Here is a 27,170-nt window from a genome sequence, read left to right as displayed (position 1 = left end):
CAGAAAAGTAGAAGGAAAGCACCATGAACCAATTCAACATAATTAAGATTAATACAATTTTCACACAACAGTAGGATACAAATTCTATTCAAGTTCCCATAGATTATATATAAACTAGGAGACACTGGAACATATCCAGGGACAGAAAACGGGTGTAAAAATGTCATGGTCTAAAGGTACTGAAATCATACAGAGTCGGTTCTCTTATCACTGTGGAATTATGTTTAGAAATCAGTATCAAAAGATATTTGAAAATAACCCACATATTTTCAAGTCCAATGTGACATTTACCAAGAGAGATCTTGGACTTAGCCATTGAAAGCCTCAGTAAACTTAGAAGACTGAAAAAACACAGAGGGTGAATTCAGAGAAGAAAGCGTTTAAATGAGAAATATTAAAATGAAAAATTAGTATCAAAGATACTTTAAAAACCCCATGTATTTGGAAATTAAATGTCTACTTTTAAATGATAGGTGTGTCTAAGAAGCCCAAACAAGGAAAATTAGAAAATATTTGTTAACAGAATAAAAATGAAAGGAGAATTTACCAGAATTTGTTGCATGCAGCTGAAAATGCTCAATGCAACTAAATACAAAGCGGAATCTTGAATAAAGTATGAAAATAAATAATGGACAGTAGCATAAAATCTTGTAAAACTTGTATGAAATTTGTACTTTAGTTAATAATACTATTATCACATGTTTTCTGTTTTTTTTTTTTTTAACAACATAGTATTTCTTGGTATTCTCAGAACTGGATTACAAGTTTTGAGCTTCAAATTTTTGTAAAAAAGATCACTAAGATAATGAACTTTCTAGTCTTTTAGTAGTAATATCAGATGCCAAAATACATGGAACTATATCAAAGTTTTGAGTAAATATTAATTAGAAACCTAGCATTCTATTTATACTAAGTCAAACAAGTGGAATTAAAATGTCATAAATTTTTTAGCTAGGCAAAAATTCATAACATTTCTAAAATATATATATCATACATACTATATATACACACACACATATATATATATATATATACACACATATACGTATACAAAAGTTTTTCTACTATGTTTGATAAAGGCTTGAGAAAGAAAAGCAGAAAAGAGACACAGAAATTGGTAAACATAAACTAAATGAAATGGGAGCACTGAACATGAAATAGAAAAAGAAACACTACCTTTAAATAGCATTCAGCCCATGCTCGGGCTCCCTGATAGCTCAGTTGGTAAAGAATCTGCCTGTAATGCAGGAGACCCTGGTTTGATCCCTGGGTTGGGTAGATCCCCTGGAGAAGGGAAAGGCTACCCACTCCAGTATTCTGGCCTGGAGAATTCCATGGCTATACAGTCCATGGGCTTGCAAAGAGTCGGACACGACTGAGACACTTTCACTTTTCACTTTTTCAAGCCCATGCTCAGTTTTTAGCGTATTTGGAGGACTACAATATGCTCTTAAACGACATTCTACTATCACAGTCTATCTTTTGTCTGTACTGTTACAAAAAACCACTATGTTAAAATTTCTGACTTGTTATTTCCTATCTCTTCACTAAGTTTTAAAGAATTTGATGCCAGCAATAATACATCTGACTTTTCCCCTTTAATTTGTTAAACTAAGGGAGTTATCTAGGAAATTTGGCATCAGTTCAGTTGCTCAGTTGTGTCTGACTCTTTGCGACCCCATGAACCGCAGCACGCCAGGCCTCCCTGTCCATCACCAACTCCTGAAGTTTACCCAAACTCATGTCCACTGAGTCAGTGATGCCATCCAACCATCTCATCCTCTGTCATCCCCTTCTCCTCCTGCCTTCAATCTTTCCCAGCATCAGGGTCTTTTCCAACGAGTCAGTTCTTCACATCAGGGGGCCAAAGCATTGGAGCTTCAGCTTCAACATCAGTCCTTCCAATGAATATTCAGGACTGATTTCCTTTAGGATGGACTGGTTGGATCTCCTTGCAGTCCAAGGGACTCTCAAGAGTCTTCTCCAACACCACAGTTCAAAAGCATCAATTCTTTGGTGCTCAGCTTTCTTTATAGTCCAACTCTCATATCCATACATGACTACTGGAAAAACCATAGCCTTGACTAGGTGGACCTTTGTTGGCAAAGTAATGTCTCTGCTTTTTAATATGCTGTCCAGGTTGGTCCTAACTTTTCTTACAAGGAGTAAGTGTCTTTTAATTTCATGGCTGCAATCACCATCTGCAGTGATTTTGGAGCCCCAAAAAATAAAGTCTGTCACTATTTCCCCATCTATTTGCCATGAAGTGATGGGATAATTTGGCATAATGCATAACCTTGGGAAGCACACTTTCACCAAAAATGAGAAGTCAAACGAGCAATACAGCTTCTTCTAAATTAAAAAGAAATTCATTCACCCCAGAGACAACTTTCAGAATGCTACAATTTCAGATCAAACAGAAGTCTTGGGAAAACTCCACATTGGGGAACTAGTTTCAAACATATATGTGACAGACATTTTAGTTTTCCCTTTGAATAAGATTTGCTTACACAAGGACAGGTGGTATCCTTCTTTCTATCTAAATTCAAAATACAAATAACTGTCTTGAAATTCTCTCCTTCTTTTTTACCTCCTAGGGCATCTATATCCCTGATGAGATGTCTGTAGGCCCTAAAATACTTTGTTAAGCAAAAATGACTAGCGCTGCTCCACTCAATCATACTTGAGACTGCATCAGCACACTTTTTCTGTAAAAGGCCAGATGGTAAATATTTTTGGTCTTGTGGGTCATATAATCTCTACTCTCCAAGTACTCAACTCTGCTGTTAAATCAGGAAAGCAGCCACAGACAAGACGTAGACACATGAGCATGGCTGTGCCCAGTGAAACTATTTATGGGCAAAAATCTGAATTTCATATTTTCACATGCCCTAGAATATTCTTTGGGCTTCCCCAGTGGCTCAGTGGTAAAGAATCTGCCTGCCAATGCAGGAGACACTGGTTCAATCCCTGGGTTGGGAGGACTACCTAGAGAAGGAAAAGGCAATGCACTCCAGTATTCTTGTCTGGGAAATCCCATGGACAGAGCCGCCTGGCAGGCTACAGTCCACAAGGTTGCAAAGAGTCGGACACGACTTAGTGACTAAACAACAACAACAAAATATTCTTCATCTTCTGATTTTTTCTCAATCGTTAAAAAGTGTAAAAGCCATTGTGAGCTCACAAGTCATACTAAAACAAATGGTGGGCCAACCCTTGTCTAACACTAACCTTCCTGATGTTTCATGACTCCTGATAACAGATTTTATGAAAGTACTTACCCTGCTACAAAACAGCAGCTGGAGACTGTCCCTGTGGACACTAGATACTGGAGTTAAACACCTCTCACTGCAAATTCTGTTGTGTTATAAAGAGAGGTGGCAACATTTTGGGTATGTTGGTGATAAATGGGGAACAGGAGGAAGACTCATGGTTACTTCCTAGCAATCACTGAGCAAGGGCTGCACCAGAGGAACAAAGACCCTTCCCTCTCTGGTAATATCTGCAAATTCTCAAAGACCAATTCAAAGTGCCCAACAAAGTAAGCTTTTGGTAGGTTAGAGACACATTTCTCCATCATTTATATCAAGAAAGTCATGGTGCCATAGTTAATTAAATTAAATGCCATTATACATTCATTTATACATTAACCTGCTTGTTCTTTTACCTAAAGTTGGTTGAGTTTATGGTAAAAGATTTCCTAGTTTAGACTAAGAAGGATATAAGAGCTGTGTGAATCAGTGAAGTCTAGAAGGTAACAAATAAAAATCCTTGAAGGAATGGAGTTTGTTATTTTCAAAAAGTTAGGGCTAGACTGGAGGTATGTGGAGCTCCTCAGATCCCCTTCCCTGGTAACAAATAGTTTTCTTAAAAAACCATTTCAAGTCTATAAAATGTCTTAAGAGCAAACAGCAAATGGACAAGAGATCTTCATTCGAAAAAACAATTAAATCTTGGTAAGAACAGTGAGGCTCTAGCATGTGAGCTATAAGCTGCTCTTCCCCTACCCTCCAGCCCAGAGTGACAGCTCTACTCTGGATGGGTACAGCCAAGAAGATGCGGCCCCTTGCCACCTCCAATCTCAAGTCTAGGATGACAGTTTCTCCCTAGGAAGGCTAGGCCACCAGCATCCTCATTCACCACTGCCCTGTGTTGTAAAAGCCTTATTCCAGGTAAGCATGGTTAAGAGGACCAGGGCTCCATCTCCTCACCCACTTCCCACTTGTATGGCATCTTAGGTGAATCAGGCCAAGAATACTGGGCCCTGATCCTCTATGTCTCAGCTCACATCGGATGGAGGTTCCATATTAGGAAAGGCAAGTTAAGAAGATCAGGGGCTGCTAGCTCTGGCCAGCAGCCCACTCACAGCAGGGTATCATTCTGAAAGAGGCAGGCTGCTATCCCCCTGTCCTGCTCTGGAGCAGTGGTGCAGAGCTCTGCCTAGGGTCAAGGCATGAGGTAAGAACACAGAGCTCTGCAGCGCTCCCCAAGGGGACTGGTTTTATGTGGAACATAGCATGGGGAAGTTCAAACCTATGGAAGCTGTCAAAGACAATGAAGACTTTTGCAGCAAGAAATAAAGAGGAGGCTGGTAGCTCCATGAGAGCAATGGGTGAAAGGCAGACCAGCTAGAAGTTTAACAAAAAGAAACAGGGGAAGAGAGAGTTATGGAAGCCTTCCTGTGATCAGAGTAAACCTTAAAGAACAGCCTTAAAAAACTACATCTGCAAAGAAGTCCAATGTTAATGATATTAGACTGTGGAACATTTATGTCTCAGGTTATTGGCAAAAACAATAAAGCAATTAGCTACCAACTTGGGGAGGCTAACAACTGGATGTGGTATCAACAGAGGAAGATCCGTCAGAAACTTTAATCCCACCAGGGGACTCTCCTGGTGGCCCAGTGTTTAAGAATCTGCCTGCCAACGCAGGGGACATGGGTTCAACCCCTGATCCAGCAAGACTCCACATACTGTGGAGCAACTAAGCCATGCGCCACAACTTCTGAGCCTGAGTGTCGCAACTACTGAAGTCAGTGTGCCTACAGCCTGTGGTGTGCAACACAAGAAGCCACTGCAATGAGAAGCCCGTGCACTGCAAGTTAGAGTAGTCCAAGCTCACTGCAACTAGAGAAAGCCTGTGCGCAGCAACAAAGACCCAGGGCAACCAAAAAAAAAAGAAAAGAAAAAACCAAGAAGAAAAACTTAATAGTGAAATTAGGGAAAGATATAGTCCAAGAGAACCCAGCTATAATCACTGTCATCCCCAGGTGGGGATGAGAGTTAGGGTAGCTGTGTGCATGCCTAAGGCTGCACCTTCTGAGGAGTGACATCAGAGGCTGCACACTGTGGAGGAAATAGACCTCAGTGAACTAGTCCAGTGAAGTCACTCAACAAATAAACCAATAATCAGGAACAAATTGCAGAGGCAGGAGGGAGAGAAATCAGTATCCAGAGTTGCTACGTTACCTAAAGTGTCCAGTTTTCAACCACAAAAAATGCAAAGAAACAGGGCAGTGTGGTCCATACATATGAAAAACAGCAGGCACTGAGTAACTGCCTTTGAAAGGACTCAGGTATTGGACTCAGGAGACAAAGACTTGAAAACTGCTACTATAAATATGCTAAAAGAACTAAAGGAAACCATACTTAACAAACAATGCATCATCAAATACAGGATATCAATGAAGAGTTAGGGATTACCAAAAAAAAAAAGCAAAGGGAAATTCTGGCGCTGCTTAGTTGCTCAGTCATGTCCAACTCTTTGCAACCCCACAGATTGTAGCCTGCCAGGCACCTCTGTCCATGAGGATTTTGCAAGCAAGAATACTGAAGTGAGTTGCCATGCCCTCCTCCAGGGGATCTTCCCAACCCAGGGATTGAACCCAGGTCTCTCACATTGTAGGTGGACTCTTTACTGTCTGAGCCACCAGGGAAGCCCCTGGAGCTAAAAAGTATAGTAAAAAAATAGTGTTAATCTTTCAGTCATGTCCGATTCTTGGCAACACCATGGACTATAGCTGGCCAGGCTCCTCTGTCCATGGAATTCTCCAGGCAAGAATCCTGGAGTGGGTAGTCATTCCCTTTTCCAGGGGATCTTCCCAACCCAGGGATCGAACCTGGTTCTCCTGCACTGTAGGCAGATTCTTTATTGTCTGAGCCACTAAGGAAGTCCCAAAAGGATAATAATCAAAATTAAAAATTCACTGAAGGGGCTCAACAGGAAATTAGAGTGGAAGAAAGAGTCAGAAAATTTGTAGACAGATCAACAGAGATTATGCAAACTGAAGAACAGAGAGAAAAAAGAATGAAGAAAAATGAACAGAACCTCAAAGAAATGTGGGACACCATCAAGTGTACCAACAAAAACAGATCATAATGGGAGTCCTGGAAGGAGAGGAAAGGAGCAGGACTACACTAACAGAAATAACTGCTGAAAAATTCACAAATTTGAGTAAGTCAATCTACATACCCAAGAAGCTAAATTCCAAGTAGGATAAACTCAGAGAGCCACATCCAGATACACTGTAGTCAAAACTGTGAAAGACAAAGTCTTGAAAGCAGCAAGAAAAAAAAGTGTCTTATTGTGTACAAGGGTAACTCAATAAAATAAACATCTGACTTTTCATCAGAGGCAATGAAAGTTAGAAGGCAGTATAACAACATATTCAAAGAGATGAGGAAAAGAAAGTCAACCAAAATCTTGTATCTAGCAAAACTATCTTTTATAAATGAAGGAGAATCTAACTTTACCTAAAGTACACAAGATCTTTAGAGAAAATTTCAACACCCTAATAAAGGATCTGAAAGAAAATCTGAGGAGAAAAGGAGAAAGTAAAGACATTTTTAAGTAAACACAAACTGAGATAGTTTGTTCCTGGAAGACATGTTTCATTAAAAAAAATACTAAAGGAAGTTCTTCAGGCTGAAAGTAAGTTATACCAGACAATAATTTTAATTCACACAATAAAAACAAAGTATGGGGACCTCCCTGGTGGTGCAGTGGCTAAGACTATGTGCCCTCAATGCAGTGGTCCAGGGTTCCTGGTCAGAGAACTAGATCCCACATGCTGCAACTAAGAGTTCACATGTTGCAACTAAAGATCTCACATACCACAATGAAAATTGAAGATCCTGCTTACTGCGACTAAGACCTGGCACAGCCAAATAAATATTCTTTAAAAATATGCAATGAAGTTAGTTATACAGGTAACTATAAGAAGCAATATAATTGCTAATTTCTTTTCTTGTCTTAACTGGTTTAAAAGACAATGGCACAAAATGACGTATATAATCACTTGTTGGGGCCTATAACATGTATTAATAGATATGTAACATATATGACACTAACAGTACAAAAGATGTAGGTAGAAACAAGGCTGTACTTGAATAAGGAAATAGCACCATTTGGTAACCTGAATCAACAGAAACAAATGAAAAGAATTAGGAAGGTAAACAAACAGGTTAATGTAACTCTATAAATACTTATTTTCCTTTCTTCTCTCAGCTTTGTTAAAAGATGATATTATACAGAGTAAGAATTCTAACAAAAACACTTACAAACTTTACAACTAAATAATCCCCAGTCTCCATAAGAGGTAGGTAAATTGAAGGTGCAAGAGTCCAACCTATTTGGATAGAATTGTTAGAGGTTTTAAAAATATTTCTGAAACAAATATTTGTGCTGAAATCTTGTTGACAGTCTTCCTTAAGCAAATCTATTCTTCCCAGAGAGCACACGAGTTAACTTTGCCCCAGTCCTGCTCAAATCCTCAATAATGAAGTGTGAAAAAATGAGACATTGATAAATATATGCTCTGTGCTGTCACAGGTTATGGCTCAAATGAGCAGAATAGTAGCAAGAGAGGCTGGTGAAGGCTTGCCCACAGCTGGAGCGGATCCTGATCCTCTGAGCAAACATTTAGCCTTAGTTTGAGAAAATGAGGAGAAAGAAGGGGAATGCATGAATTCTGAAAACAACTGGGTGAGTTTAATGAACAGCACTGAGGAGACAGCAGGAATCTGGAGTCTTGGAAAAGTAAAACTACTTCTTTTGAGAAAATCTTCCACAAAAGTGTATAAAACTTAAAGAAATTCTACAGAACGAAATTGGGACTAATGAATACATTTAAAAAAGCAATTCATGAACTTCCAAATGAAAGCACAGGCTCTTGAGTGCAGTACTCTTGTTCTTACAAAGAATAGGCCCAAACATCTTCAAGTGATGACTTGAAGACTTTTGCTGGTGGGGAGACCCAAAATTAAGAAGAAAAACATTGATTAGCATAACACATATTCAACAGCAAACCAGGCTGGGATATTTATAACTGTTACATTTATAAACAAAAACATCTCAAGAATCCAACTCATTAAAACCAATTTAACAAAGACAGCTTAGTTTCCTACATAAGGCGGCATTAGAACCAGTATGCTAGGCACATTAACATGTAAACCCTTATTCCAAACACTCTTTAAGCATTTCCAAAAGGATGATTCTGATATAGTAAGTGAGGTCAGAGAGCAGAGTAAAAGCCACTGGTCTCTAACACTATGAGGGTGGGGGTGAGGAATCAGTAGAACTATGACCATCTACGAACATCACCACAATGGACAGTTCATCCCATAGCATCACTAGGTTAAATAATAGGGTTTTTTTTTTTTTGAAAAGCTCTCATTACAGCGACTTCTCTGGTGGTCCAGTGGCTAAGACTCCAAGCTCCCAATGCAGGGGGCCTGGGTTTTATCCCTAGTCAGGGAACTAAAGCCTACAGGCTACAACTAAGACCCAGCATGGCCAAATAAATAAATATTTTAATAAAATAAAAGCTCTCATTACCAAAGTGTGGATATATAGTCTCAAATGCCATAATTTTTAATGCCTATCTAATACACCATCTGGTGAATATATATCTAGTATATACTTCATACTTCATCATTCTCATTTATTATATAACTTTGTTTGGAATTTTTTCTTACTATACACTGAGATGAACATCCTTGCATATGGCATCTTTCCACTCTGGTCTTTTCCTGAGAATAGCTTCCGAGGAGTGAGATTATTAGAGCAAGTTTAAGGTTCTCCATATGTATGGCCAAGCTGCTGTCAAAAAGCATGGAGCAATTTATACTCCCACCAGTAGTACATACAAAGACATTTCAATTTCATCATTGTCTCAGGAGACCTGGGTAGTGGGGTTCCCCCACACACACTTGCTAAGTTAGGTAACAAAGAAATAACACGATTATTGAAATGGGAAGTCAGTATCATCCCAGTTCAAGTACACCAAGATGGTGGAGAATCTGGATGGCCAAAGATGGAATCTCAGCTCCACCCCATACTAGATGGATGACCTTGGAAAATGTATTTGTCCATCTAAACCTCAGTTTTCTCATGTTTGAAATGAGGACAATAATACTGTCAACTTCATTAAGTGATGGAGGCTTAAAGATGGTCATGGCACATAGTGGACATCCAATAAAGATTAGCTATGTTCGACAGTTCTAGACTAGGCCAGACTGGGAATTCTGAACCTGGAGCCCATTAATTCTTGGGGGTCTGTGAAAGTGAATGAGAAAAAAAAATTCACCTTTTTCATCATTCGCCTTTCATTGAAATATAACAGGGCCTTTGATCAGGAATGTAGGCAACACATTTTGTTTTCAGCAGGACACGGGACTTTGTCACTAATATAAATCACAGAATTTTTCATGTCACATTACAGTTCCTGAAGAGATCTCAAAATAACTTTTATACTTATCACTACACCAAAATTATGGCAGTTTTTAGACTTGCTGTTTGATCTTATTATTTGAGACATTAGTAAAGGAGGACATAGACTACAATATATCACTTTAAAATATTTTTGATAACTACATGCATGCATGCTAAATCGCTCCAGTCATGTCTGACTCTTTGCGACCTCATGGACTGTAGCCCACCAGGCTCCTCTGTCTATGGGATTCTCCAGGCAAGAATACTGGAGCGGGTTGCCATTTCCTCCTCCAGGGGATCTTCCCAACCCAGGGATCAAAGCCGCATCTCTATGGCTCTTGCTCTGGCAGGCAGGTTCTTCACCACTAACTCCACTTATATAGTTCAGTATAATTGGTCTCTTTTGCAGTAGTTTGTATTTATTTAAGCATTTTAAGGTTTACTCGTAGGCTCCTTCAGGCTGACAAAGGAGTCCCAGGACCCCGAAATCTAAGAGCCCCCACTCTGGACCCTAGACAAAAGTTGCACATAGAACAGACTACCTGCAGCCCTAAAACATCAGAGTTTCTTCAGTGGGCTTCATGTATGAACAGTTCCATGATAATAGGCGAGTCCCATTCATAAACAGCTTCCAGGAGAGCAGAACATGTTGTAGTCTCAACCTTACTGTCCATCAGGTTCAATCATGGCCACTACCCAAGGACACCTAGGACGTGTCCGCCAGCAGGCTCCTCTGTGGGTGCCCTATGCAAGAAGACCAGCACAAAAACACAAGCAAAGGGGCCTCACTACACTAGCACTTATTTTTTACTTATGGCAAGCAGCCTGGAGAATTTCATGGACAGAGGAGCCTGGCAGGCTACAGTTCATGGTGTTGCACCGAGTCAAACACAACTGACAGACTAACTTTCACTTTTCAGCAGCAGCTCTTTCTAATTGTGTTGCTGGAGAAGGCTCTTGAGAGTCCCTTGGCCAGCAAGGAGATCAAACAAGTCAATCCTAAAGGAAATCAACCCTGAATATTTATTGGCAGGAGTGATACTGAAACTCAATACTTTGGCCACCCAATGCGAAGAGCCAACTCATTGGAAAAGACCCCAATGCTGGGAAAGATTGAAGGCAAAAGGAGAAGGGGGGGGCAGAGGATGAGATGGTTAGACAGCAACACCGACTCTGAGTTTGTGCAAACTTCGGGAGATAGTGGAGGACAGAGAAGCCTGGCGGGCTGCAGTCCATGGGGTTGCAAAGAGTTGGACACAACTTAGCAACTAAACAACAACAGCAGGTCACAAAGTTGTTCAGTAATAGCACAAGTTTTTTTTTATTATTATTTTTTATAAACTAATTCTTTGGAGCAAAAAAATATGTAAGAATTTATCCCAATCAACTTCAACATGAGACTTTCAGTTTGACCTTCCAGGGAACATTTCTAAAATAACGATTAAGTAAATGTTTAGTCAAAAGAAGAGGGAAAAATCTAAGCCAAATGGAAGGAGGTTTAATACTACCCATGATAAGTTGATTTCCAAGCACTTATGGGAGAATGCATATCTTGATTGCTGGGAAAACGTGGCACTCTGGAGTTTAACTCTTGTAATAGAAAAGGGCTGCAAACCCTTGGTGAAAACTGGAATTTAAAAAGCACAGAGAATTGTTTCCAAGAAAATTTAGGGAGAAATTGAGCAAACCTAAGACAGTTAAAAATTATTTAACATAATCATATGTGTGACAAAGTCAACTTATTAAGGAAGAAAACCTAAATCAAGCATCGCTCTAAAATATGATAACAAGGTATAATTCTTTGTCTAATTTTTTTTTATAACTCTTTGTATAATTTAAGTCAGTTAAAGGAGGATTTTTAAAATCAGCACGCACACACATCAGGGAAATGCAGTTTTTTTTAAGATCAATGCAAATAGCATTCTATGTACATTGCTAGCTTTCTATATTTATCTGGTAGTAAGAGGAAAATACAGAAGCTGAGTAACAATTTCAATTGGATAATCAGACTACAGTGCCACTGAAAGGTGAATGAAGACATCCCTGCTGGAAACATGCCATGTAGCACCAACTGAGCTATTCCAACAGTCCATCTGCTTTGTTCAAATAACAGAATGGCTATCATAAAGTCAGAGAATTATTTCAGAGCTGGCACAAACGGCAGTGATCACTTTATTAATAATCATCTCATTTTATACGGGAGGAAACTGGTTCCCAGCAAGGTTAACCGACTGGCCTACAGATGACCACAGAGCCAGGCAAATCTCACGTCCTCCCTCTCCCTTCTCGTAGGCTTCCTGCCACTAACTGCCAATCCTGCTTAATCCTGAAACACTCATATCAAGATAGACATGATGTACAAAATCAAATGCCCAACACCAACAGATGGGTGAATGGTGTAGTTTATGGTATGTGAATTACATCTTAGAGAAAATAAATGGGTGTCATGGGACACTGGCATGCTGCAGTCCAACTCGCAAAGAGTCGAACACGACTGCATAACTCAACAACAACAAATGGCACACTAAAGACTTATTCAGTTGGTAGGCAGAATTAAATATTTCTACTTTGGTTCTGACATTGGCCCTGTGAAATGTGACACTACTCCTGTCATATTCAAGAGATACAGAGAAAAGTTTTATGGTTCACACCTCCAGAGTTCTGCAATTTATTTTATTTTTTGCCAGAGTACTTCAATTTAAAAGAGAACACAATCACAGGCATGAAGGGAAAAAAAGACAAGACTTGAAGGGAGAATTTAAGATGAGGTAGAAATACAAAACAGCTACACATATAAATATTCAAATGGCAGAGTTTTTTTTACATAAATCACATTCAATGAATAAAATTCTCCCTCTCAATCTACTATGAGAATTAGCCTTCTTATTTGAAATTGAGTCTTCACTAATAAAAATGGTAGAAATTCTGACTCTGAACTCAGGAAACCCAAAGGATGCAGAAAGGAGAAAAGAAATTTAATTGCCTTTTTACCAAAGTGTCCCTAAGCAATCTACATCATCCTTGATAATCTTGGATCCCAAGTCAAAGCAAACTGAAGGAATGAGGAAGGCAAGAGAGAAAGACCAGGAGAAATTCTGTTACTCGAAACTTGAGGCCTCAGTGAGCTTGCAAGCCAGGTACAAGACTTGCAGTAGCACAGACAATACCCCCAATACTACCAATGTCTGTTTCTCAAAGAATTTCCAATTTATTGCCATCATAGAGATAACTATTTTGATGGGAACAACGAGTGTCTTTTAAATCTCACTAGATTTCCAGAAAAAAAAATAACCACCTAGTCCAGAGGTCAAGAACCAGATTAGTTTTTTAATAACATGATCCTAGCTTGGAAATTTAACTCTGCTTTTAAAGGACCAGCTCTCAACTCTAGCTTTAGGACATGATAAATGAAAGTAAGGTCTGGTTTACTTTGAACTATCTCTTCTCCACATACTGGGTGGAACACCTCATCTTCTCCTGGTCATTTTTCTGAGCGTCAAGGAAGGTTTATGTCCCCATGTTTCCTCTCTGGTGAGGCTATGTACAGCTTCTGAAAAATCACCCACCAATTCAAAAGAAAACATCATTTCTGTGCATCTCCACCTTCAAGGTACATGCCTTAGTCTTAGGGTACATATGATTCGTATATTTCTCAAATGAAATGACTGCAATGCAGCGGACACTCAGGTGCACACCCAGACCCCCCTTTCAAGGAAAGATGTATTGTTCTAGCTACTGAGAACACTACAGCTCTCAACCCTGCTGCCAGCCCCTTCTGGAACTGCCTCAGGTGCAGAGAGCACCTCACCCAGTATCACTCTCCTTCCATTGAGGGATGGATGTACAAGTACAAAGGCCTGGCCACCTCATCACAACTCAGAACTACTCGGAAACTCCAGCTCCCCAGGAAGGTCGGGCAAGGCTTCCACTGGGCCTGCATCCCAGCGGGATTTCTCTTTCTGCCCAATCCTGCTTCCTGCCCACCTCTCCCTCACAGGTGATCCCAAGGGCACTCCTCAATAAATTTCCTGTTCACTGAACTCAAGTCTCACAGTTTACTTCCTGGGGAGAATCAACCCACAAAATATAATGTATCTTTGAAGGTATAGTTATTTTTACAAAGGAAAATTAAAATAAACAAAGAATACCTGTGGACTATGTACAACAATAACAAACTACCAGGAATTTCCAAGGTTTAATAGATAAAGGAGTCTTGGGGTTGACTATACTTTCACTGTTGTTTTCATAAACGCTGTAATTTCACTCTTGTTTTCGATCTCTTATCATATAAACAGATCTTCTGAAGGGATAAAATGCTGAAAGAGGCTATCTTTGTTATCACTAAGCAGCAGAAAATAGCCTCTAAGAATGAAAATGGATAAAAATAATATATGAAGTCATTTTTATGGAATTCCGATCAAAAACTGAATTCCATTTTAACTCAAATATTGAATTATGAAGCAAAATATGATGTTTTAAAGATTTCTGTGGAAAATATCTTTAAAAATAAATCTTGCAAAGGAAATTAAGAAAAGTTCCTTTATAAGAATATCTAGAAGAAGAAAAATTTAACTGAGAAGGTAAAAGACTTGTACACAGAAAGCTATAAAACACTGCTGAAAGAAATTAAAGGGGACCTCAATAAACAGAAAGACATCCTGTGTTTTTGGATTGGAAAACAATATTATTAAGATATCAATACCACCTAAGTGATAAACAGATATAATGCAACCCCTATCAAAATTTCAATGGTCTTTTTTGTAGAAATGAAAAAGTTGATTCTCAAATTCACATGGAATTGCAAGTGACCTCAAATGGCCAAAACAGTGTTGAAAAAGAAGAACAAAGACGGATTTCCTAATTTTAAAAAGTACTATAAAGTTACAGTAGTCAAAACAGCATGGAACTGACATAAGGGTAAACATATAGGTCAATGGAACAGAATTTCAAGTCTGGAAACAAACCCTTAAATTTATGGTCAGTTGATTCTGACAAAGGTGCCAAGAAAATTTAATGGGGAAGGAATCATCTTTTTAAGAAATGGTACTGGGACAACTGGATAGTCACATGTAAAAGAAAGAAGTTGGACCCCGACCTCACACCAGACACAAAAATTAAGTCAAAATGGGTCAGAGGAATAAATGTAAGAGCCCTCTACCGTGTGAAGCTGAGTTCCATACATCATCAGGCACAATTCTAAAAACATGAAATACTCCCTGAAGACAGAGATCTCAAAGCATCTTGGTTTTCATACATTCATAAATCACTTCAAGCACCCAGCTCCATGTTCACTGTGTGGCATTTAATTTGTACCTGACTCACAGGACTTTATAATTCACCAACTACGACTATGCTGTATCTCTCTCTATTAAAGCTGTCCAGTTATCACAGTCCCACAGTGTAATCAGATTCTCTCTCCAAACCTCTGATGTCATACAAACCATATCTCTGCTTTCAGACAGCATTACCCCCATCCATATGAAGGGGACCAGTGAACAAACTCTTCATGAAAGTCAGCTGATTTACTTTGACATTCTATTTCAGTGTTTAATCACCATTACTGTGAGATGTCCATTCTGCTGATCACAACCTTTTTTTCCATTTGCCCTAGTTCCATGCCATCTAGAGTAGAAGTAACTGCCTCCCTGCTTCGTGAAAAGGGGTAACCTTTGAAAAGGATCATGAACCATACCTCTTGAGGTTTATTTCCCTTCAATTTTTCCTCTTAGGTGCTATTTTCAACCCTTCCAGTCACCTCTGGTCCTTTATTTTGTTCTCCTGAATGCTCTAAAATTTCACACCCCATCAAGCATGACAACCAGGACTGGGCACCAAATTCTAAAGCAATGTCAAACATAGCAGAGACAGTTGTTGCTAAATCCTTTAGAATCAGTTTGTTTCTAAAAAACCAGCAAAACAAACAAACAAAAACCTAGGGATAATGATGCTACGGTCTAATTAGAATTACCAAGAATGTGAAGGAATTCCTAGGTGTTTATAGATAAGGGAGAATGTACCAAAAGGGAGAATATATAGTGGAATGGTAACAGAATGTTGCTAAGTCTCCTGAAGAACAAAAAGGTTTCTAGGCTCTGACACAACCAATGGTCAAGATGCAAAAGAGTTGTGTTCCTTGTACCTTGCCTTAATGTAATTCTTATTTTAAGGAATAACTGTTTCCTAGATGTTCTGTGTATTAAATCCTAGTTCTGTCTTTTCACTTTTCACAAATATAGGACACAGACAATGAGTGCTGGAAGTTATCTATGAATGAAATGACTGAGTTCAACCTTTTCATTTTACCCATGAGGGCACTGAGGATTGGGTTCAGGGATGGAATGACTGACCAAAGTTATTCAGAGACAGAGCTGGGAGGCTGAGTGGGGATGAGCCAGTTGGCAGCTTGAGGGGTAGAGGGTTCCAGCTGTCCCCCTGAGAAATACAACCAATAGGTACAATTCTAGCCACAGCAATCCACATAGAAAAAGAAATAAAAGGAATTCAATTGGAAAAGTAAAACTGTTACTGTTTGCAGATGACATAATACTATATATAGAAAACCCTAAAGATGCTACCAGAAAACTACTAGAGCTCATCAATGAATCTCGTATTGTTGCAGAATACAAAGTTAATATACAGCGATCTCTTGGATTCCTATACACTAACAACAAAAAATCAGAAAGACAGATTAAGGAAACTATCCCACTTAGTATCACAATAAAAAGAAGAAAATATCTAGGAAAAAATCTACCTAAGAAGGTAAAAGATGTGTACTCTGAAAACTATAAGACACTGATGAAAGAAATCAAAGATGGCACAAACAGATGGAGAGAGACACCATGTTCTTGAATTGGAAGAAACAATATTGTGAAAATGACTATACTATCCAAAGCAATCTATAGATTCAATGCAATCCCTATTAAACTACGAATGATATTTTTTCACAGAACTAGAACAATAAATTTTACAATTTGTATGGAAGCAAAAAAGACCCCAAGTAGCCAAAACAATCTTGAGAAAGAAAAATTTAGCTGGAGGAATCAGGCTCCCTGACTTCAGATTATAATACAAAGCTACAGTCATCAAGACAGTATGGTACAGGCACACACAAAAAAAGAAATGTAGATCAACGAAACAGGGTAGAAAGCCCAGAGATAAACCCAGGCAAGCATTTTACATGTTTACATTCACAAAGTTAAAAATCTGAAAATACAATACTTACTGTGTTTTTTTGAGTTACCATATCCTGTAAAGAAAAGATAGGATTAATTAGCTTTTTTCCAGAACAGTTAATTTCCATAAGCACTTTGTCCCCATGCCATCATCTGAAACCCACTTTAGAGCAAGAGTTATTCATTTCAGACCTCCTCCCACCATAAAAAGCTTCAAATAGAATGGAGCTCCAAGAAGTGTAAAATTCACATTCTAAGGAAAATTTACCATGATTTGTTAGCTTTGGAACTCCTGGGGACATATATGGTTATGAGGATTTTCCTGTAGCAGTGGCCATACCTCTGTCCAGATATTTTGAGATTCAAGTTCAGGGCTCTGAATGTCCTGCACCTTGCCTTCTCAGGGACAGCAACAAAGTGCATGGGTGGCCCATTGTGTCCTTGGGTCTGGAACCATTTGTGTCATCAATGTGAAGGCTGCAAGGCACCCTCCTGCCCCCAGTCAGCCTTCCTACAGAAGAGGTGTTGCTGATAGAATTCCTGACACCACACTATAGGTATTTTATTTTATTTTTTTACTTTTATTTTATTTTTTTAATTATTTATCTATTTTTTAACTTCACAATATTGTATTGGTTTTGCTATTCATTGACATGAATCCATAGGTATTTTATTTACATATTGTCACTATAGGAATTTTCACACTCGAATTCAATGACAATAGTTTCAGTCAGTTAACTTAGCATAATGGTTATGCAGCCCTCGACTGTGTATCATTTATATGCTACAAGCCATTTGCTGACAAAAGAAAACATAATTAAATAGATGTCCTCTAAAATGTGTTTTTATGTGTTCTGAGATGTCTATTTTCTGACAAGTGTATATCACTTCTGCCGTCAGATACAATGAGTACTCATTTCCATTTTAGGAAGTATTTTTCTGTATCATTAAAAATTAAAACTTATCTAGGTCATGGGACTTTCCAGAGCAGCTCACTAAGGCATAAAAGAGGAAAAAAAGGATTGAATTGGGGAAAATATGATACACTCAGATTTCATGTCATGTTTTTCATCAAAATACAGCTTAATATTATCCACCCTTTCACATTTTCTAATTCTAAATATCGCTAAGCGTAACTACTTTAGTTAGAATCAGTAAAGAAAAGAAATCTAAATACCTAAAGTAATTTAGATTGGTTTACAGCCTTTTGGGAAACTACTTTACAATGTAAAGTATAACAACAAAACAGTTTCCTCTTCCACTGTCACACGAATGACTCTTAAAATACAGTACTGAGCTAGGATGCTAGAGGACACACCTGTGTCAGATGTATGTGATATATAACACATACAGTCACACATCTGAGACAGGTAGTATTTCTACTAGGAATAATCCCAAATTATTACAGAACCCACACACATGTGGTTAATATTGGACCTTAAGAAATACAAACAAAAATGTCCAATTTGCCATCACAAAACTGTGTCATTTATATACTAGTGATTTTTAATGCTAAGGGAGCTGGACATTTAAAAATGATGTCTGTGAAGGTTAACGCTGAACCACTGCTTCTCACTCCTGGCTGCACATTTTGGGGGTTAAAAAAAAATCCCCTAGAAACTGTGACATAATTGGTCTTGGTGTGGCCTAGGTACTGGGACATTTATAAACTCCCCAAATGATTCTGAAGTGCAGTCAAGGTTGAGTAACACTGCTCTAAACAAACTAATCTATTATTCCTGAAATGACTTAACAGTGACCAGTATTGCCTGATTGATGTTAAGATGTTAAACAATATTATTGTTCAGTTGCTAAGTCACGTCCAACTTTTTGTGATCCCATGGACTACTGCCCGCCAGACTCCTTTGTCCTCCACTATCTCCTGAAGTTTGCTCAAATTTATGTCCATTGAGTTGGTAATGCTATTTAACCATCTAAACAATATTAGTATTAGCTAAATTTTGTAATAACTCACATTCAACCTTCACATTTTACAAACACGAACATTTTTTTTTAGAAAAAAAGTACCACTATTCTAAAAAGCTTGTATCAAATTGCAAAAATACATTTAAAAAAATCTCAATAATTACTGAGTTACCCATGAACACACAAGTTTTCAGTTTTGCTTGGCTTTAAACTGGGGAGAAAATAACAAATTAAACATTGATTACATCTGTGCTAAAAGTTCCTACCCATTTTGGTAAATGTTAAACATTTTCCTATTGCCATCCAAGCTGAAATTTTTTAAAATGTATAGGTTTGGATCAAACTGCCTAATATAGGATTCCAAAGGCTGTGTTTGCTTCAGTGGAAACTATCAGGAACTTTTGTCTTTACTTCCCTAATGAGCTTAGACACTCAAGTTGCCTGCAAACACACATCAATAGCACATATGCTCACACAGTAGCCAGGAAGTCACCTGCATGAGATAGAATTTGGGGTGGGAGGAAGGAATTGCACAAGAAAATCTTTATTGTTTTTCTCCAACCTCTTCTGCTACATGTTCATTTCAACTGAGCACAGTATTCACACAGTACCGCTTTCCCAAAATGAAGTATTTAGGAGAAGGTAAACAATATTCTTTACCTTCAAAGAAAGAGCAGTGTCAGCATCGGTGTCATGGTACAGGATCACGTTATTGGCCATGTCAAAGCTTTCACGGACTCCAAGATGGTAGAAGAGTGAAGGCTGTCTGGAGATATCGCTCATGTCCACCACAGCAACATCTGCAATGAACAAGGAGGAGACAAGGTCAGCGGAGAGAGATGTGATCTACTTTCTATCTCCTGATGATCACCAATGGTGAGCTGCTGCAATCTGTATTTCTACCATTAGTCCAAAATAAGGAATGATTTGATTAAAATTACCACCACGAACTGTAGAGGAAAAGCAACAGGAATAAACACCCCAAACTGAAACTCTCTTCCTTATTCAAAGTGCTGAGAATATAGTATCACTTAAAAACTGCTGGTGAATTTATTTTAAATGTTATTTCTATTAGGAAATTTATCATATTCAAAGAATATATTTAGCTTATATACAAAGTATTACATGTAATGAAATGAAAAACCATGCAACCTGCGTGCAGACCAAGACACAAAGTGTTATCTGTACTGTCAGAGCTCCATGTGCCTCCCCTAATTACATCTCTCCCTCCTGCCTGGATAATGTCTCTATCCTGACTGCTGTACTTGTCAGTTCTCTGCATGTACCTGTATATGCATACTGTATTTTTTTTATTATAGTTATGAATTCCTAAACAGTATATTGTTTAATTTTTGCATGTTTTTGAACTTTATATAAGTAGTATTACACCATATGTCTTCTTTGAGTTGCTGGATTTTGGTGTAAAACAACCAAGCTATATATCTAGCTCTAAGTTTACACATTTTCACTTTAGCATCTATGATAACTAGATGGCAATCTCACTATCCACCCTGTCTACAGACATTTCATTCTATGTTTCTTTTCCTATTTCCAACTGTTGTAATGACCATTCCTGCACCATGCTTCTAATTCCCATGTTACCATCAACTGGACGACACAGATCACATGCCCATCGAGTTGTGAACTAGAGAGACTTCCATCAAAACAGAGGAGCAACACAGCACATCAGTAAAGAGTAAACTATTTGGCAGAAATCAACACAATTTTGTAAAGCAATTATCCTTCAATTAAAAAATAAATTTAAAATTTTTGAAAAGAGTAAAATTTGCCTAGCAGCATTGGTCACCATTTCAAACCTAGTCATTTTCCAGACAGTATCAGAGCTCCAAGTTCGACTGGACTTCCCCACTCCGTGCAGCAGAAACTTGGGGAAATAATGTCCAAACTTAGGCTTGTGCTGCTGTGACTCACAGGAAGTCACTGAAAATCCCAATGAAACAGAACAGAGGTGAGGTGAGCAGGGGCATGAAGAAACAAAAAGGGAGACAGAAGTCACATCAGCGCCAGCTACTTCTAGCTCCGGGAGATCTGAGATCGACCATCGGTAAGCCTTGGGTGGGCCTTTTGTTCTCTAAATTATGGGTTGCCTGCTATATAAATGCCAGGCATTGTGTTAGGTGCCAGGGACAGAAGTGTGAACAAGGCATAATCCCTCTCCTCAAAACCATGTTTAATACAACAGGGGTGATGGGAAGGAAGCAGTGATTAGAATCAGGGTAAGGAAGGCTAAAGTGAGGGGAACAGCGACACCCCTGGGGGGACTGAACCCACACTCAGGTGGAGGGTGGTCAGGGAAGGCTGAAAGGATGCGAGCTGTCTGGGACCTGAAGGTACAGAAGAGGCAGGCAAATTGGGATGAGGATGTGGGGATGGAAAGGGAAGGAAAAAGTATCATAGGAAGAGAAGCTAGCAAGTGCAAAGGGCCGGAGGTCAGGCGGGATATACATGTTGGGGCCACTACAAATCATTTCATGGGCCCAGAACACCTTGATAAGAGGAACTTGGAAAGGTTAGTAGGTGTCAGGCAGGTGAACGGGTCTAAAGGGCATGTTAAAGAGGGCTGGACACTAGCTTGAGACAATGGGAAACCTACAATAGGGTGTTTTTGTTTGTTTTATTATGGAAAATTACAAATATATATGTGTGTGTGTGTGTGTGAATGTAAAAGTTCAGAATAACGTAATGAAACCCCTGTACCCTTCACCACCCTTAACAATTATCAATACAGCCGCCCTTATTTCATCTCAACTGCCATCCACACCACCCCTTTCAGATTATTTTGAAGCAAATCCCTCATAGCATATAATTTCATCCCCAAACACTTCAAAGTCTTGTTTATTTTTTTAAAAATATCATGAAGGGCTTAAACAGGGGACTATCAAATCCAAAGTCACCCTTTAGAAGTTCCTGCTCAAGAAAGGACAAATGCATATACTAAGGAAACACTTTTACAACCCAGGCTGGTTAATTTATCTCAAATGGATGTCTGCCCCCCACAGACATCTGCTCAGAGTCAAAAACCACACTGCAGTGGAATTAACTAGACATTTTGCCTATATGATTTTTCCCTGGGCTCTATTACCTATTCAAATGAAAAAGAATGTGTTTCCCAGTGATGTTATTAAGAAGTGGCGACACAGATGCTAATTCTAAGACCGTGGGAAGTTCTGTAATTAGTTAAAGGAAAGGAATCAAACGAGAGTGGGAAGGGGCAGAGCAGAGGTGAATGAAGGACATCAGCTCCAAAGCGTGCAGGCCATTTTCATAGGAAGCCTGCAACTTGGTAGAGCAGCTTGTTGCTAAGCAGATTATATTTGAATCTGGTGACATGAGTTCCTCTCTCCTCTTTGAGAGGAACATGCCCTGTCAATGTTCTGTGCTAAGACCTGCACCCTGGCCTCACCATCTCCACTAAGGAGCTTGTCTGGGGCTCCACCAAGGGTTGAAATGGAGACTTTTCTCTGTGCCTCGTTAAAACAGGGCAGAATGAAGCACAATGGCTACTGCATGACCCGGGAGGGGAACACAGGACACAGGACACATTCCAGGACAGTATGAGACTCTGTCATGCTACAGCAGAAAGGAAATCCTTTTCAAGAGGCATGGTTCAGCAAAGCTTTTACATAGTGAACTACTAAGGAAAAAAGAGTAGAAACAAAGACATGTTTGATGGAAAATGACTATGCCAAAGCCTTTGACTGTGTGGATCACAATAAACTGTGGAAAATTCTGAAAGAGATGGGAATACCAGACCATCTGACCTGTCTCTTGAGAAACCTGTATGCAGGTCAGGAAGCAACAGTTAGAACTGGACATGGAACAACAGACTGGTTCCAAATAGGAAAAGGAGTACGTCAAGACTGTATATTGTCACCCTGCTTATTTAACTTATATGCAGAGTACATCATGAGAAACGCTGGACTGGAAGAAGCACAAGCTGGAATCAAGATTGCCAGGAGAAATATCAATAACCTCAGATATGCAGATGACACCACCCTTATGGCAGAAAGCGAAGAAGAACTAAGGAGCCTCTTGATGAAAGTGAAAGAGGAGAGTGAAAAAGTTGGCTTAAAGCTCAACGTTCAGAAAACTAAGATCATGGCATCTGGTCCCATCACTTCATGGGAAATGGATGGGGAAACAGTGCAAACAGTGTCAGACTTTATTTTTGGGGGCTCCAAAATCACTGCTGATGGTGACTGCAGCCATGAAATTAAAAGACGCTTACTCCTTGGAAGGAAGGTTATGACCAACCTAGATAGCATATTGAAAAGCAGAGACATTACTTTGCCAACAAAGGTCTGTCTAGCCCAGGCTATGGTTTTTCCAGTGGTCATGTATGGATGTGAGAGTTGGACAGTGAAGAAAGCTGAGCGCCGAAGAACTGATGCTTTTGAACTGTGGTGTTGGAGAAGACTCTTGAGAGTCCCTTGGACTGCAAGAAGATCCAACCAGTCCATCCTAAAGGAGATCAGTCCTGAGTGTTCGTTGGAAGACTGATGGTGAAGCTGAAACTCCAATACTTTGGCCACCTCATGCGAAGAGTTGACTCATTGGAAAAGACCCTAATGCTGGGTAGGATTGGGGGCAGGAGGAGAAGGGGATGGCAGAGGATGAGATGGCTGGATGGCATCACTGACTCGATGGACATGGGTTTGGGTAAACTCCGGGAGTTGGTGATGGACAGAGAGGCCTGGTGTGCTGCGATTCATGGGGTCGCAAAGAGTTGGACACGACTGAGCAACTGAACTGAATAAGACAGTTTCATGTCATCCTTTGCAACAACACTCTAAAGTATTTCCCGATCCCAGAAGTAAGCAAAGGCTGCCGTACCTGTGCACCCTGTATAAAGGGGATTATGACCAGCAAATACTGGGATAAGAGGCAGCAAGCACCCAAACTAAATGCAGCCCCTCGACTCTGGAAAAGAAGGTGGAGTAGCAGGAGTTGAGCTTACCTCCTCTCTTGAAAATACCAAAATCACAACTAATTGCTGAACAAGCATCAGCGAAAAAGACTGGCGCCTACCAAAAAACATTTTTTTTAACATTCAAAGACAAAGAAGCAGCCACAATGAGATGGTAGAAAGGCCACTTTCACTACAATCAAATCCCATTCCCACCAGATGAGTGACCCACAAATTTGAAAGAAATCATAGTGCAGAATTTCTCCCGTTCATTGGAGAATCCCAAGTCCCACATCAGGCTCCCCAACCTGAGGTTCTGGCCCTGGAAGGAGGAACCCCCAGAGCATATGACTCTGAAGGCCAGCAAGGCTTGAGTGCAGGAACTCCACAGGACAGGGGAAACAGACTCCACTTTTGAAGGGCACATACAAGGTTTCCTCTACATTGGGACTCAGGGCAAAGCAGTAACTGCATAGGCCCTACCTACAAGTCTTGGAGGGTCTTCTGAAGAGACTGAGGGGGTGAGGGCGGGGACAAGGACACTGATGGCAGAGGCCCCAGAGGCCCCAGTGTGAGCTCTCGCGGAGGTCAGCATTTTGGCAACAAGACCTGGCCTACCCAATAGCCTACAAGTTCCAGTGCTGGAATGCCTCAGGGCAAACAACCAGCAGGATAGGAACACAGCCCTCCCGCCCCGCTCCCCACCCCCCACCCCACCCCCCCTCTCCCCGCCCCCCCCTCAAAGCAGACAGGGTGCCTAAAGCCATACTGAGCTCACAGCCACCTCTAAACTCACAGCTTGACATGGCCCTGCCCACCAGAGGAACAAGACCCAGCTCCACCCACCAGTGGGAAGGCACCAGTCCCTCCTACCAGGAAGGATGCACAGTCTCTGGATTGACCTCACCCACCAGAGGGCAGACACCAGAAACAAGAGGAGCTACAATCCTCCAGCCTGCAGAAAGGAGACCGCAAACAGAAAGTCAGACAAAACGTGGTGGCAGGGACTTCCCTGGTGGTCCAGTGGCTAAGACTCCTCGCTCCCAGTGCAGGAGGCCAAGGTTTGTTCCCTGGTCGGGGAACTAGATCCCACAAGCCTCAACTAAGAGTTTGAATGCCACAACTAAGACTCGGTGTAGCCAATAAATAAATAAGCTTTAAAGAAAAAAAAAAAAACACGTGGTGGCAGAGAAGTGTGTTTCAGATGAAGGAACAAGATAAAACCCACAAGAACAACTAAATGAAGTGGAGATAGGCAACCTATCTGAAAAAGAATTTAGATTAATGATACTAAAGATGATCCAAGATCTCAGAAAAGAATGGAGGCACAGACTGAGAAGTTAACAAGGGATATTTAATCAAGAGCTAGAAGATTTCAAGAATAGAGATGAACAATGGAATAACTGGAATGAAAAACACACTAGAAGGAATCAACAGCAAAATAACTGAGGCAGAAGAATGAATAAGTGAGCTCAAAGACAGAATGGTGGAAATCACTGCCACAGAACAGAACAAAGAAAAAATAATGGAAAAAAATGAGGACAGTCTCAGAGACCTTTGAGACAATATTAACTGCACTAACATTTACATCATAGGAATCCCAGAAAGAGAAAATATAGAGAAAGGGTCTGAGAAAATATTTAAGGCGGTTACAGCCAAAAACTTCCCCAACATGAAAAAGGAAACACTCAAGTCCAGCAAGTGTTGAGAGTCCCATACAAGATAAACCCAAGTAGGAACACAGCAAGACACATATTAGTCGAACTGACAAAAATTAAAGACAAAGAAAAAATATTAAAAGCAACAAATAACATGTAAGAGAATTCCCCAAAAGTTATCAGCTGATTTTTCAGCAGAAAATCTGTAGGCCAGGAGGGAGTAACATGATCTATTTAAAGTAATGAAAGGGAAAAATCTATAACCAAGAATACCCAGCAAGCCTCTCATTCAGATTCAATGGAGATATCAAAGGTTTTACAGACAAGCAAAAGCTAAGAGCATTCAGTACCACCAAACTAGCTTTACTATAAAACCTAAAAGAACTTCTCTAGGTGGAAAGGAAAAGGCCATGGTGAGAATCAAGAAAATTATGAATGGGAAAGCTCACCAGTAAATGCAAACATAAAGTAAAGGTAAAAAATCATTTACACACTAATATGGCATCAAAGCCAGCAATCATGAGAAGAGAGATACAAATGCAGGATATTGGAATGCACTGGAAATTAAAAGACCAGCAACTTAAAACAATCTTATATATATAGAGAGAGTGGTCTATCAAAACCTCATGGGAAGCACAAACCAAAAATCTACAATAGATACACACAGAAGGAAAAGCAACCCAAACAACATTCAAGACAGACATCACACCACAAGAGAACAGAAGAGGGAAGGAAGAAAAAAGACCTTCAAAAACAAATCCAAAACAATTAACAAAATGGCAATAAGAACATTCATAGTGATAATTACCTTAAATGTAAATGGACTAAATGTTCCAACCAAAAGTCAAAGACTGGCTAAATGGATAAAAAGAAAAAAAACAAACAAGACCTGTATATATGCTGTGTATAAGAGACCCACTTCAGACCTAGGGACATATACAGACTGAAAATGAGGGGATCAAAAAAGGTATTCCATGCAAATCGAAATCAAAAGAATGCTCAAGTAGCAATACCATATCAGACAAAATAGACTTTAAAATAAGGAATGCTAGACTTGCCTGGTGGTCCAGTGGCTAAGCAACCTCCTGCCAACACAGGGGACATGGGTTTGATTCCTGGTCTGGGAACTAAGATTCCACATGTCATGGGCAACTGAGCCCATGTGCCACAACTGAGAGGAGCTGCCACTCACTGAAACTGGAGAAAGTCCACACACAGCAACAAAGAGCCATGTGCACTGCAATAAGGACCCAGCACCGCCAAAAATAAAATTAATAAAAAATTTTTAAAAGAGGCAATAAGCCTATTAGAATGGCTCAAGTTAAAATTTAAAAAAATAATGTTATAAGAGACAAAGAACACTGCATAATGCTCAAGGGATCAATCAAAAAAGAAGATATAACAATTGTAAATATATATGCACCCAATATATGAACACTTCAACATATAAGACAAATGTTAACAGCCATAAAAGGAGAAATCAACAGTAACAAAATAACAGTGGTGGACTTTAACACCTCACTTTCATCAATGGAGAGATCATCCAGATGGAATATCAATAAGGAAACACGGGCCTTAGGTGACACATTAGGCTAGATGGACTTGATATTTACAAAGCATTTCATCTGAAAGCAACAGAATACACTTTCTTCTCAAGTGCACATAGAACATTTTGCAGGATAGATCACATATTAGGCCACAAATCAAGCTTCCATAAATTTAAGAAAACTGAAATCATATCAAGCATCTTTTCTGACCACAACACCGTGAAATACA

At 39.6% G+C, this 27,170-nt stretch overlaps 1 protein-coding gene across 9 annotated transcripts in view; it reads right to left on the bottom strand.

Moving 5' to 3' along the window:
• Nucleotides 1–27,170, bottom strand: part of MAP3K15 (mitogen-activated protein kinase kinase kinase 15) — a 150,495-nt gene that overhangs the window by 97,533 nt on the left and 25,792 nt on the right. For 4 of the 9 annotated variants that reach the window (XM_081566046.1, XM_081566044.1, XM_081566039.1 and 1 more), the window contains exons 2-3: nt 19,470–19,609; nt 16,934–16,957 (exon numbers count right to left, since the gene is read on the bottom strand). In XM_081566046.1, the coding sequence (XP_081422172.1) occupies nt 16,934–16,957; nt 19,470–19,592 (147 nt within the window). In that variant the 5' untranslated portion in view covers nt 19,593–19,609. Of the gene's footprint in view, nt 1–16,933; nt 16,958–19,457; nt 19,610–27,170 lie in introns of all 9 variants that reach the window. The other 5 variants (XM_081566045.1, XM_081566047.1, XM_081566040.1 and 2 more) reach the window with 2 other exon arrangements.

The sequence above is a fragment of the Giraffa tippelskirchi genome, chromosome X, assembly GCF_054371585.1.
Source record: "Giraffa tippelskirchi isolate mGirTip1 chromosome X, T2T-mGirTip1v1.2.pri, whole genome shotgun sequence".
Classification (NCBI taxonomy): domain Eukaryota; kingdom Metazoa; phylum Chordata; class Mammalia; order Artiodactyla; family Giraffidae; genus Giraffa; species Giraffa tippelskirchi.
Note: the sequence above shows the minus strand (reverse complement) of the source record. Positions and strands in the feature narration are given on the sequence as shown.